This window comes from Loxodonta africana, chromosome 9 (genome assembly GCF_030014295.1).
Source record: "Loxodonta africana isolate mLoxAfr1 chromosome 9, mLoxAfr1.hap2, whole genome shotgun sequence".
Classification (NCBI taxonomy): Eukaryota; Metazoa; Chordata; class Mammalia; order Proboscidea; family Elephantidae; genus Loxodonta; species Loxodonta africana.
Genome location: NC_087350.1, coordinates 80395466 through 80408979, shown reverse-complemented (window position 1 = coordinate 80408979; position 13514 = coordinate 80395466). Strand labels below are relative to the sequence as shown.

Sequence of the window (13514 nt, the reverse complement as noted above, 5' to 3'; positions counted from 1 at the left end):
AAAATCAGGAAAGATGTGTGTCAGGATTGTATCCTTTCACCATACTTAATCTGTATGCTGAGCAAATTATCCGAGAAGCTGGACTATATGAAGAAGAACATGGCATCAGGATTGGAGGAAGACTAACAACCTGCAATATGTAACTTGCTTGCTTAAAGTGAAGAGGACTTGAAGCACTTATTGATAAAGACCAAAGACTCATTAACAACCTGCAATATGCAGATGATACAACCTTGCTTGCTTAAAGTGAAGAAGACTTCAAGCACTTATTGATAAAGATTAAAGACTACAGCCTTCACTGTGGATTTCACTTCAACATTAAGAAAACAAAAATCCTCACAATTGGACCAGTAAACAACATCATGTTAAATGGAGAAAAGATTGAAGTTGTAAAGAATTTCATTTTACTTGGATCCACAATCATCGCCCATGGAAGCAGCAGTCAGTAAATCAAATGACTCATTGTATTAAGCAAATCTGCTACAAAAGACCTCTTTAAAGTGTTAAAAAGCAATGGTGTCACTTTAAGGACTAAGATGTGGTGACCCAGGATATGGTGTTTTCAGCCCCTTCATATGCATTCAAAAGCTGGACAATGTATAAAGACCAAAGAAGAATTGATGCCTTTGAATTGTGATGTTGACTGCCAGAACAACAAACAAATGTGTCGTGGAAAAGTACAGCCAGAATGCTCCTTAGAAGCAAGGATGGCAGGACTTCATCTCGCATACTTTGGACATGTTATCAGGAGGGACCAGTCCCTGGAGAAGGACATCGTGCTTGGTAAAGTAGAGGGTCAGTGAAAAAGAGGAAGACCCTCAAGGAAGTGGATTGACACAGTGGCTGCAACAACAGGCCCAAGCATAACAATTTTAAGGATGGTGTAGTAGAACCAGGCAGGGTTTTGTTCTGTACTACGTGGGTTCACTATGAGTTGGAACCAACTGAACAACACCTAATAGCAATCTTTATGGGAGCAGGTTGCCAGGTCTTTTCTCCCACAGAGCGGCTGGTGGGTTCAAACCACTGACCTTTAGGTTAGCAGCCAAGCACTTTCACCATTGTGCCACCAGGGCTAAACCTTTTGTTCAAAGAAGAGAAAGAAATAAAAATATGCTAAATTTCTATGCTTAGGGTGTCAAAATATGTGATTTTATTTTTATTATGGAATTTTCAAACATACAGAATAAGATAATATATAGTAATAGTAATAGCAACCCAAGAATCCACTTCCCAGTTTAATCAGATCTTAACATTTGCCATACATTAAGCTTGCTTGCTTGCACAGTCTTACTCTTTCTTCCTCTCTCTCTCTCTCTCTCTGTTTCTCTCTCTCTCTCTGTCTCTTTTAAGAAATAAAACAGAAACGGCCAAAATCCCTGTTAAACCCCCTGTGTGATCGCATTTTCCTCCCCAGAGGAAACCACTCTACAAATTGGTGCTGGCCATCCCTATTGTGTTTTTATACTTCTACTCAATATGCATATATCTATAAACAAAAAAGCTTATTGTTTTACATACTTTTAAACTTTGTATCAGTTGTCTTATACTGTGTAAGTATCCATCTACAACTAGTTTTTATTGCATGTTGTATTTGAGATGTGTCTGTGTTCTCATATGTGGCTCTTGTTTAATATTTCATTGCTTGTCTGTATGTAATTTATCTCTTTTGTGTTGATTGACATTTAGGCTTTTTCCCAAAATTTTTTCTGTTACAAACAATGCTTCAATGAATATCCTTATTCATGTCCTCTTATACACTTGTGCCACAATGTCTTTGAATTGTGACCCATTTATAGATCATAAATCCAGAAGTTCTCAACCAGATCTTTTTCTCCATTTATTAGCTAGAACTGGAACACTTCAATAAAGAGAAACTTCCCCAAATCAACTATTTGGTTATCCTGAGGCACTTTCCTAAAGGAAAGCAGGATAAATGCTTGATTTTTTTACCCCCTTCATCTACCAATTTTCAAAATAATTCTTCAAAAGTAACCAATAAGGATTACTGAAAAAGAAGAAGAAAGTGGGAGGCCTCACTCTACCTGATTTCAGAACCTATTATACAGCCACAGTAGTCAAAACAGCCTGGTACTGGTACAACAACAGGCACATAGACCAGTGGAACAGAATTGAGAACCCAGATATAAATCCATCCACATATGAGCAGCTGATATTTGACAAAGACCCAGTGTCACTTAATTGGGGAAAATAGTCTTTTTAACAAATGGTGCTGGCATAACTGGATATCCATTTGCAAAAAAATGAAACAGGACCCATACCTCACACCAAGCACAAAAACTAACTCCAAGTGGATCAAAGACCTAAACATAAAGACTAAAACGATAAAGATCATGGAAGAAAAAAATAGGGACAACCTTAGGAGCCCTAATACAAGGCATAAACAGAATACAAAACATTACCAAAAATGATGAAGAGAAACCAGATAACTGGGAGCTCCTAAAAATCAAACACCTATGCTCATCTAAAGACTTCACCAAAAGAGTAAAAAGACCACCTACAGACTGGGAAAGAATTTCCAGCTATGACATCTCCGACCAGCCCCTGATCTCTAAAATCTATATAATGCTGTCAAAACTCAACCACAAAAAGACAAACAACCCAATCAAGAAGTGGGCAAAGGATATGAACACACACTTCACTAAAGAAGATATTCAGGCAGCTAACAGATACATGAGAAAATGCTCTCGATCATTAGCCATTAGAGAAATGCAAATTAAAACTACGATGAGATTCCATCTCACTCCAACAAGGCTGGCATTAATCCAAAAAACACAAAATAATAAATGTTGGAGAGGCTGCGGAGAGATTGGAACTCTTATACACTGCTGGTGGGAATGTAAAATGGTACAACCACTTTGGAAATCTATCTGGCGTTATCTTAAACAGTTAGAAATAGAACTACCGTACGACCCAGAAATCCCACTCCTCAGAATATGCCCTAGAGAAACAAGAGCCTTCACACAAACAGATATTGTGCACACCCATGTTTATTGCAGCTCTGTTTACAATAGCAAAAAGCTGGAAGCAAGCAAGGTGTCCATCAACGGATGAATGGGTAAATAAATTGTGGTATATTCACACAATGGAATACTACGCATCGATAAAGAACAGTGACGAATCTGTGAAACATTTCATAACATGGAGGAACCTGGAAGGCATTATGCTGAGCGAAATTAGTCAGAGGCAAAAGGACAAATATTGTATAAGACCACTATTATAAGATCTTGAGAAATAGTAAAAACTGAGAAGAACACATACTTTTGTGGTTACGAGGCGGGGAGGGAGGGAGGGAGGGAGAGGGTTTTTTATTGATTAATTAGTAGATAAGAACTGCTTTGGGTGAAGGGAAGGACAACACTCAATACATGGAAGGTCAGCTCAATTGGACTGGACCAAAAGCAAAGAAGTTTCTGGGATAAAATGAATGCTTCAAAGGTCAGTGGAGCAAGGGCGGGGGTTTGGGGACCATGGTTTAAGGGGACTTCTAAGTCAATTGGCAAAATAATTCTATTATGAAAACATTCTGCATCCCACTTTGAAACGTGGTGTCTGGGGTCTTAAATGCTAACAAGCGGCCATCTAAGATGCATCAATTGGTCTCAACCCACCTGGATCAAAGGAGAATGAAGAACAACAAGGTCACACGATAACTGTGAGCCCAAGAGACAGAAAGGGCCACATGAACCAGAGACCTACATCATCCTGAGACCAGAAGAACTAGTTGGTGCCCGGCCACAATCGATGACTGCCCTGACAGGGAGCATAACAGACAATCCCTGAGGGAGCATGAGATCAGTGGGATGCAGACCCCAAATTCTCATAAAAAGACCATACTTAAAGGTCTGACTGAGACTAGAGGAATCCCGGCGGTCATGGTCCCCAAACCTTCTGTTGGCACAGGACAGGAACCATCCCCGAAGACAACTCCTCAGGCATGAAAGGGACTGGACAGTTGGTGGGAGAGAGATGCTGATGAAGAGTGAGCTAATTATATCAGGTGGACACTTGAGACTGTGTTGGCATCTCCTGTCTGGAGGGGCGATGGGAGGGTGGAGAGAGTGGGAAGCTGGCAAAATTGTCAGAAGGGAGGGCTGACTCATTAGGGGGAGAGCAAGGGGGAGTATGGAGTAAGATGTATATAAACTTATATGTGACAGACTGACTTGATTTGTAAACCTTCACCTGAAGCTCAATAAAAGTTAATAAAAAAAAAACTGAGGAAAAAAAAAAAAGTAACCAATAAGGAGGGTTGTTAGCTTGTTTATTTGTTTTGGTATCATTATGAGTTCATCTATTTAAACATTTTTCTGTGTGTGTTTTAGTCTATTGACATTTTTATTCTTTCTGGTGCTGAAATTGTCCCGTCTTTGACCAGTGGAAACCTCTTCAGGTTGGCGTTTGAATTCTTTTGACATGACCCGAATAATCTTTTTGCTGCTTACTGTCCAACATTCTTTAATAGACTAAAATAGAAGAGGAGGGAAGGGAAAAAAGTAAAGTATGTAACAAGTGGTAAAAGTATTTTCCTTTATATTTGGATTTTATTTCAGAGTGTGTGTGTGTGTGTGTGTGAAGATAGGATTTTAAAACTTCTGCTAAAGACAGTGTTGAGAGAATGAAAAGACAAGCTACAGACAGGGAGAAAATATTTGCAAATCACAAATCCAATAAAAGGCATATTTCAAATACAGAAAGAACTCTCAAAATAGAAAAATAAATGCCTGAGAAGATACAAGGGTGGCAAATAAGCACATGAAAAGATGTTCAACATTATTAGATATTAGGGAAATGCAAATTAAAACCATGTCTTTGACAGAGTAGAAGTTTTCAGTTTTGGTGAAGTCCATTTGATCAATTTTTTTCTTTTATGGATCATGTCTTTGGTGTCATATCTAAGAACTCTTTGCCCAAAGGTCACAAAGATGTTCTCCTATGTATTCGTCAAAATATTTTATAGTTTTATATTTTACATTTTGATCTGTGATCCATTTTGAGTTAATCTCTGTGTAAGATGTGAGGTTTAGATCGAGGTTCATTGTTTTATATATGAATAACCAATTGTTCCAACACAATTTGTTGAAAAGACTGTCCTTTCTGCATTGTTTTTGCATCTTTGCCAAAGATCAAATGGCCATATTTATGTGAATCAATTTCTCTATTCTGTTCCATTGACTTTGTGTCTATCCTTTCGCCAGTACCACACTGTCTTGATTACGGAGGCTTTATAGTAAGTCTTAAAATCAGGTAGTGTGATTCCTCCAACTTTTTTCTCCTGTTCAAAATTACTTTACCTATCCTAGTTCTTTCCTTTTTCATATAAATTTTAGAATCAGGTTGTATCTAGCTACGAAAAAATCCTGATGGGATTTTAACTGGTATTTTGTGAAATCTGTAAATCACTGTGAGGAGAATTGACTCTACTATATTGAATCTTTCAGTGGATGAACACAGTATGTCTCTCCATTTATTTAAGTCTTTAATTTCTTTCATCAGAATTTTGTAGTTTTCAGCATACACATTCTCTACATATTTTCTTAGATTTATACCTTAGTATTTTAGGTTTTTTGGAGCTAATAAGTGGTATTGTTTTTTAAATTTTGGGTTTCGATTATTTGTTGCTTGTATGTAGAAAAAAGTTTGTAATGAAATACTCCAAAATGTTTGCAGTAGTTGTCTCTGGTGGTGGGATTATAGGTGACTTTTATTTTCTTATTTTTATTGTATTTACTTGTATAATAAATACGTATTACTTTTATAATATTTAATGTTTCTCAAAAAAAAAAAAAAAAAAAGACAGCCCTTTAGACTAAAAGTACTACAGTATCAGAACAGCTTTGGACCTAAAGCTGATTACGCTTATACTTGACATATCCTGGATGTTGTCAGAATCCTGGGAGAAGATGAAAAGGAAATTTCCCCAGGAAATTTTAATAAGAATTAGAGGACATTAGAAACTGGACGACAAGGCACAATTATGGAGCCCTGGTGGCACAATAGTTTAGAGCTCGGCTGCTAACCGAAAGGTTGGCAGTTGGAATGCACCAGCCACTCCTTGCAAACCGTGTGGGGCAGCTCTGCTCTGTCCTGTAGGATCACTATGAGTTGGAATTTACTCAGCGGCAATGGGTAATGGTAGTTAACTAAGAGGAATTCGGGTTGCTTCTGGTGGTTTTTAACATGTTGTTCTACTAGGTGTTGGTCATTTATAATGGGCTTTGTGTAATTGGTTTGTAAATAAAGTTCTAAACTTTCATTTTAAAATTATTTCACCTTTAGTTTATCTGTTATGAATCTAATTCTGATTAATCTGGAGGCAGCCAGGCTGTGTATTCACAGCTTCCTTTGAATGTCTCGTATACTTGCTAGTGGGCTTAAGGAAACTGGGCTATAGAACCTTTGAGACCTAGTTTACAATTATCTGAGAATGTCAGCAACAATACCAAAGAGACAGTGAAATCAGACCCTGCCAGTTATAATTGAGGCGTGTTATCAACATAGAATTTTTATTATTGTTGTTTGGGTTTTGTTTTTTTTAGAAAAAATGAGAGATCTGAGTAGCTGAAAGTTATACAGAGAGGAACTTAGAAAGTTAAGATCCTAAAGAGCAGGAAATAGACCTTTCTTCAGTTGTGTACAGGGATTATGTTATTCACTACTAAACTGGCCAGATAGCTGGTTGCTTATCCCTCCAAGTTTCTGATTTCTGACTTCTACTTATGCAGGCTTCTGGTGGTAGATTTTTCATTACTGTAAGAAAGAAAGGCAGGAGAAAAAGACTAGGAAGGAAGTAGGGGTTATTATTATTTAAACATTGTGGGAAAATGGAATCTGATAAGCTTGACTAAACTGAAGAAGGGTGTCTCGACTTTGAGAATGATGTGGACAACTATCAGTGATCAAGTTATTTTAAATTTATTTTATTCCAAGATTTCCCTTATAAAAGACGACCAGATTATCTGAATGAATGTTATTTTCTATCTGTTTTTGAACAACTAAAAATGTTATTGGGTAAACCTCGGTTGAATATAAAAACATGTACATCGTACATGGTACACATAGAAACATCGATGTTTCTGAAGTCTTTTTTTTTCTACAAAGGAGGAGCCCTCAAGTAAGTACATCCTGACAAAATCTGTTTCAATTTGTCCTTTTAGGATTTTTTTTTTCCTCACTGTTTACCTCATCAAGTGCTCACTTAAACCGTGAGTTTTCAGTTTCTCCTCAGTTTGGCCACATCTCAAGGGTTGACTGTGGTGCGAGGTATTCACTTATTTCAGCTACCTTATTAATGCCAGTTTCCCCATGATCAATTTCTGCATCAGATGCAGGGGTGGGTTAACCAGTAAGCATGGTGTGCACTGGTTTACAGTAAGCAAGGTATGCACAGGCTTAATTTGTGTTTACTTACTAATCTGTGGTGCACAGTGAAACCCAGGTGAAATTGTTCACTACAGGTTAGTAAGTAAACACAATTAAGCCCATGTGTACCTTGCTTATTGGGTAATCCGTCCCTGATATTCAGAAGTATGGAGAATGCTAAACTTGACAACATCATAGCAACAATTGATACCCTTGAGCGTTCGTTACATGTCAGGCATTATTCTAAGGACTTTGCACTTATCAACTCTAACTTTCACAACAACCCTTTGAAGAGATACTGCTGTTATTCCCCATTTTATCGATGAAGAAACTGAGACATAGAGATGGATAACTTGCCCAAGACAATAAGTGCCAGAACCAGATTTGAATCCAGCTAGGTTGTATCCAGAGTCCCTGATTTTAGCTGCTATTATTTTGTTTTGCTTCCTTTTAGTGGGTCTCATATTGTTTTACTTTACCTTTAGCTAACAACCAACGGGTATACCACAAACATTAGCAGCTATTTGTAAAATTAACTTTTGTTAGTAGTCCAGCATCGTGGTCGTGATGCCTCCAGGAAGATTTGTGATTCTCTGGTATGAAAATTTTTTAAATAAATAAAAAGGAAACGACGTTGCTTAAGGTAACCAAAGCCTTATATGTGTGCAATTTGTTTTAATTTTTGGTAGATTATTTAGTGTTTGGTTTTTTTTTAGTAAAATACGAATTTTATATTTTCAAATAAAACTAAAATGTAATCCAACAAACTTTATGCTCTCATAGCCATGCTTAAGTTAGGAGGAGAAAATCAAGGGGAAATATCTTTGAGCAGAAAATTAGGCTTGTCCGTTTCCCTCCTTATAGAGGATTAAGAGTATATGGATTGATTAAAATTTGACCTCGGATGGAAAGATGATTTTATGAAGTCAGGTTCCTTCTGGAAGCAGTTTGGAGATAGAGTCTAGTGCATGGCTTTCCATACTGATTGGTTAAAAAAAAAAAAAAAAAGTATGTACATTCTGTACACGCTGCCACAAATATCTTCTGGTATTGACTGCTTCTCTTTATCATGAATGAAAAATTTTTATACAGAATAGAAATATAGGAAGCACTTTTAAAAGAGGAACCTATCTTGAAATTTAATTGTATATTTCTATGATTTTGGGTCCTACACCAGTCTTTATTTGGGCTTTCAATTGAAGATAAATGCTCTGAATGTTCTCTTGAAAATTTTCCTCGTAGGAGAAATGTCATTTAACACATATTCAGAATATATATTATTATATATATAATAGAATACATAAATATTTTGTTTCTGAGGATTAGTGTATATACACAGTGATTACCAAAGTATCTGAACAATTAGATGACTTGATAGCTGTAATTATATGAAGATCTTGCTGATGAGGCTGCAGAATAGGGCAGTCTTTAAATGAAGGCACCTAAAATTACATTAATTTAGTGTCCATATATATGGAAAAGTTCAGATGGTGCTTGAGTCCAGATGATGCTTTTCTCCCCTTTTCATTCAACATATTTTAAACTAAATTGTTCTCTTTATTCTCAATTATTTGTTATTCAACATCAATGAATATTGCTTGTTTTAGTAAATCTTTTGTTTTGCTGCAGTGACTTGAGGGGGCCAGCTCTTAACAACAGAGGCTTTGACAAAGCACCAGAGGATTCTGTTAAAAAGTTGTGTTTCGTAATTGTAGTTGTCGTGTCAGAGCCTAACTGACTTGGAGCTGAAGGATTTTTGTGAGATGAGTAGCTGTGCCAGCAGGGACCCAAGTCTCCTGGGCTGGCCGCGCTCTCATTAAGATTTGCCGCTAGCAGTGGCGGTGTTCAGCATGTATGTGACGTGCATTCTGTTATTGTATGCTTGGCTTGTCAGCCTGCAGCTTTCTGACACTCACTTATGTCACTCTTTATTCAGAGAGGAAGAAGCTTTTGATAATTTGACAAGACAAGCTCTTAAACGATCTAGGTCATGGCCTTCACTGTCTGTGATTGTGAACATATTTCCTGAAAGCCCTGTCACTCATCACAGCTACATTTTCTCCCGGGGAGCCACAGGCCTGTCCTGGTCTCTTGTCAGCTCATACATTTTGGTTATTCATATACCAAATACAGTAGTGAGGGTTTTTTTTTTTTCTTTCCCCTTCCCTTTTGCAAATGCTAGCATGTTAGTAAGGCTAATCCTTTCTCCTGTGCTGTGTTCCCAGCAGGGCTGCGTTCAAGGGCTCTCTCTAGTACAAGGCAGACAACTGGCCAAGGGGAGCTGAGGAGGAGGAAAGGCCGCTTACTGCTGTTTTTGTGTTTGTTCATTGTTGTGGAAATATGAGAACTGGTGGCAAGGGCCTTGTCTATTGAGCACTTGAGTCTTGGTCTGCTGTCAGGGGCTGTTTAAGATTGAGTGTTTTATTTTCTTTGATGTTCACATTTGAGAATAGGGAAGTGGGAATTACGTAAACAACAGATGCACTAAGCCGTTGTTCTCGTAAAACAATAATTAGCACCTGATAAAATTCAATATGGGTTGAAATGCACAATATAAACTCTCAATTCATCTGCTGTGGCAAACTGTGTTGATTCATCTTTGAATTTTATGAATAATAACACTCAGTTATTCATGTATGGTTTATTATACAAAATACAAAAGAGGAGAAAGCTAGTTCGGCAAAAGTTGGCAAACAGTGTAGCACATTGCTAAAACAGATATACAAGAACACTTGTATGTTTTCAGTTGTGAGACTTGAGGAGGCCCTTTGGGTTGCCATCCATCTAAGTGCCAGTAAGGTGAGGTCACCAGGGCAATCAATAAATACAATTGTATTTTAATAGTTTGCTATATTTTCATCTTAGATGAGTTCCACAGCAGAACCAGTCGTTCATTTAAATATTTTAAATAGAGCAAAGTTTCACTGGTAGTAGTGAGCCACTTACTTTAGAAGTTACTTTATTACGTCTACATTTTCCATGCAATCGGTATATAAATGTGGGTATTTATGTCATTCAATTTGATAAAAAGAAACGTGTGTGCAGTAACTAAGGAATGGTAAAAAGAAATATAAATCATAAACTGTGTGTGTGTATATATATATGCACACATGATTTTAAAAATTCATAATGATTCGTAGTTATATGTAATATGTTTAGAACTAAAGGTATCTGCTTTATATTGGCACTTATTTTGAGTTGAAAAATATTTTTTCTTTTTAACTTTATATGGAAGTTGCGTAGAAAATAGTAAAATGAAACTATGCATGGGAATGTTGAGTAAAAGTCCTTATGAGATAGTCAAGTAGGATTTTAATTTTTAATTGTAACACCATTGTCTATTAAGAGAAAAGAAGTTTCACATTTCTCACTACTAATTTTCTGTATCAGGCATCATCTTCATGTACAGAGCAATCCAGATGATTGTTCAAAACCAAGTAATTCTTTCTTTTATTACTAAATTGCTGCAACACAAGAAAAGGTCACATGGTAGAGTGGCATTCTGCCAGTGTATGACAACTCAGTGATCGCGATTTTTCAACCGTATTATTCTGAGGGCACTGTGGTAATCAAGAACTATCCATAACTAATGTATAAATAACTGCTTGCTTATCTCTACAATAATCCAACTCAAATTATATATACACAGCAAAAAGCTTATGATAGAAGGTAGAAAATGAATATTTAAAGGTGTATTGTGCATTAGAGCTTTGCGTGTAAATATGTTTATAAAAAAATTTGTGTATACCATTCTTAAGAACCTTGGTAGCCTACAAGTTTGTGACTGTCATTTGGTACTAGCATGATCTTCTTTGCCTTCTGCAGCTAATTTTTACCTTTTTTTAATAGTTTCCTTTTGATCAGTGTTGTTCATCCCAGAAATCATTGTGTGTATGTAGTTCTATTTTAGTTAGACACTTTCGTTTCCATGAATATGAAATTAAAATTGGAAAGCTGCCCACTAAACAATAATTTCCACACCTTTCTACAGAAACTTACATAAGATACTTAAGCTTAAAATACTTACTGAATAAAATTTTCAGCATAGTTGGGGCATATCTACTCTTTTTTCTCTAATCATTTATGATGGTATAGTCAGTAGGAATTTTGCCATCCAAAAGTTATTTTCTGAATTATTGTCATACCCATAATGCTTTCATATTGTATAAATTCTCTGTTAGCTTTATCACTACCCTGAAAAATAAATGAAAGAGTGACAAATGAGGTAAAGAGTTACTTCAGAAGTGTGTGTCAAAGATTGTAAGGGTTTAAAAAATAGACTTGACTCATTCTAGTTTTAGGCACACATGTGGTGTTTACATGTATGTGTGTGCGTGTACATATACACATACATAGACATTTTTAAACAAAAGCTATAACCCCAAAAAAAATTTTTGGAGGGGGGTTATATTCACTTTAAGAATTTCCATTTATATAACTTGGTGGTTTAATTTATTTAAACCAGTGATATAGTAATTTAAAAAAAAAAAAAAAAACACTACTTTCTATTGTTAGCAGTTCTTTTTCTGAGAAAATGATAAACAGGCTACATAAAGAACTTGACTCAAAAAAGTGTCTCCTTAACGGAGTCTTAGTTTAGGTATGAGAAAAGAAGGTTTATGTGGGTGTTCATAAGAAAACATCTCCTAATAACTGGTTATTGTTTATTTGTTTTGTTGTCACCTATCTGGGTTTCAGTAAGTCCATCTTTCATGAAATTATTGAGTTTTGTTGGGTTTTTAAAGTTAATTCACTACAAATGTAAAGATGGAAAAGACTCAACTTTTAAGGGAAAAGGCCATGGTAAAACATAGACTATAGTTTCTTGGGTTTGTTTTTTTTTTTTTGTCTTGTTTTTGATTCTCTTTTTACTGTACTCTATTTCATAGGTCATTGAATGTTAACACCAAGTGATTAGGTAAAAGATGACAATAGACATCAGAAATATACATCTGTTCCACTGTGAAGTTTTCTTTGAAAAGCAGTTGCTATTAAATTATTTTCTGCCATACTACCAAAGTTCAGAATGTTCTTTTAAAAGGTATAGTTGGTGAGTTTTATTGATTCTGACTACTGCTGTTCATTTATCAGTTTAACTGAGTTATGGCTCTTAATCACATCTTAGTGCCTAAAACTTCTAACCTGAAAAGAAAAAAAGAGAGAGAAAACTTTGTTACTGGCTTTCTGACAATGGCAGGGAGTGTGTTAAACCAGTGTAAAATTCAATTAAACTGTCTAGCCAGGTTTTTGAAGCTGAAATGCAGACCCTTTCTGTTAAGCTTCTTATTTTCCTGTGACCGACACTGGTGGATGCTGGGTTATGCCAAAACCAACAGGCTGTAAAGTACCTTGTTTCATGCTCCCAGCTGATCAATATTTTTATTTTCCAGGCTTGCCCAGAAATCTGGAGGCAGTATCACCTAACGGTGAGTAGAAACACCTTTTTTATTTTCCTCAAGACCCAGCCTATTTACCCTTCTCTGAACTGCTGACCATAAAATATAGACAAGCATCTCCTGCTGGAAGATAATAAACATCTGAAGAGTTTTTATACAGAGAAAGCAGGAATATACTTTTTCTCTTCTCCCCTCCCTGCTACCCTATCCTCTTATCTTCCTGTTCTTAAAAGATTTTGATTATTTTTTATTACTCACATCATTTGATGATTACATCATGGTATCTCTCAGTGTTCCCAGACTACATTCATTAAATTAAAGGGAAAAAGTATGCCGCGAGCCTTAAAAAAAAGTAGTAATCCATTATCTTAAAAATGCCACGTTATCTATAGTCCACAAGCATACAGTCCACAATATCTTCCAATATTATTTTTCTGACTTTACCAATACCATTTTTTCTGACTTTACTGAAATATTACACATTTTTAATGAAGCTAGAAAAAAGCTTAATATATCTTTCATATAGAACAATTCAACTGTCATATCCTCAAGCCCCTCTTGACTTATTATTCAAAGTGTATAAATATAAATACCTGCTTAGTAGCCATACAAGTTATTCAATTTCCTGGGGTTTTTTAAATTATGATTTTAAGCTAAGTAGAAGCATAAAAGCTAGTTTCCTGTAGAATCTAATTGGCTAATGATCAATATTATGAAGTCACTTTACTTTTAATT

At 36.0% G+C, this 13514-nt stretch overlaps 1 protein-coding gene across 3 annotated transcripts in view; it reads left to right on the top strand.

The window, feature by feature from the left end:
* The window catches only part of ZCCHC7 (zinc finger CCHC-type containing 7), a 272530-nt gene that overhangs the window by 220190 nt on the left and 38826 nt on the right, over window positions 1–13514 (top strand). For all 3 annotated transcript variants that reach the window (XM_003407586.4, XM_010587819.3, XM_010587820.3), the window contains exon 6: window positions 12774–12809. In XM_003407586.4, coding sequence (XP_003407634.1) covers window positions 12774–12809 — 36 coding nt within the window. The remainder of the gene's footprint in view (window positions 1–12773; window positions 12810–13514) is intronic.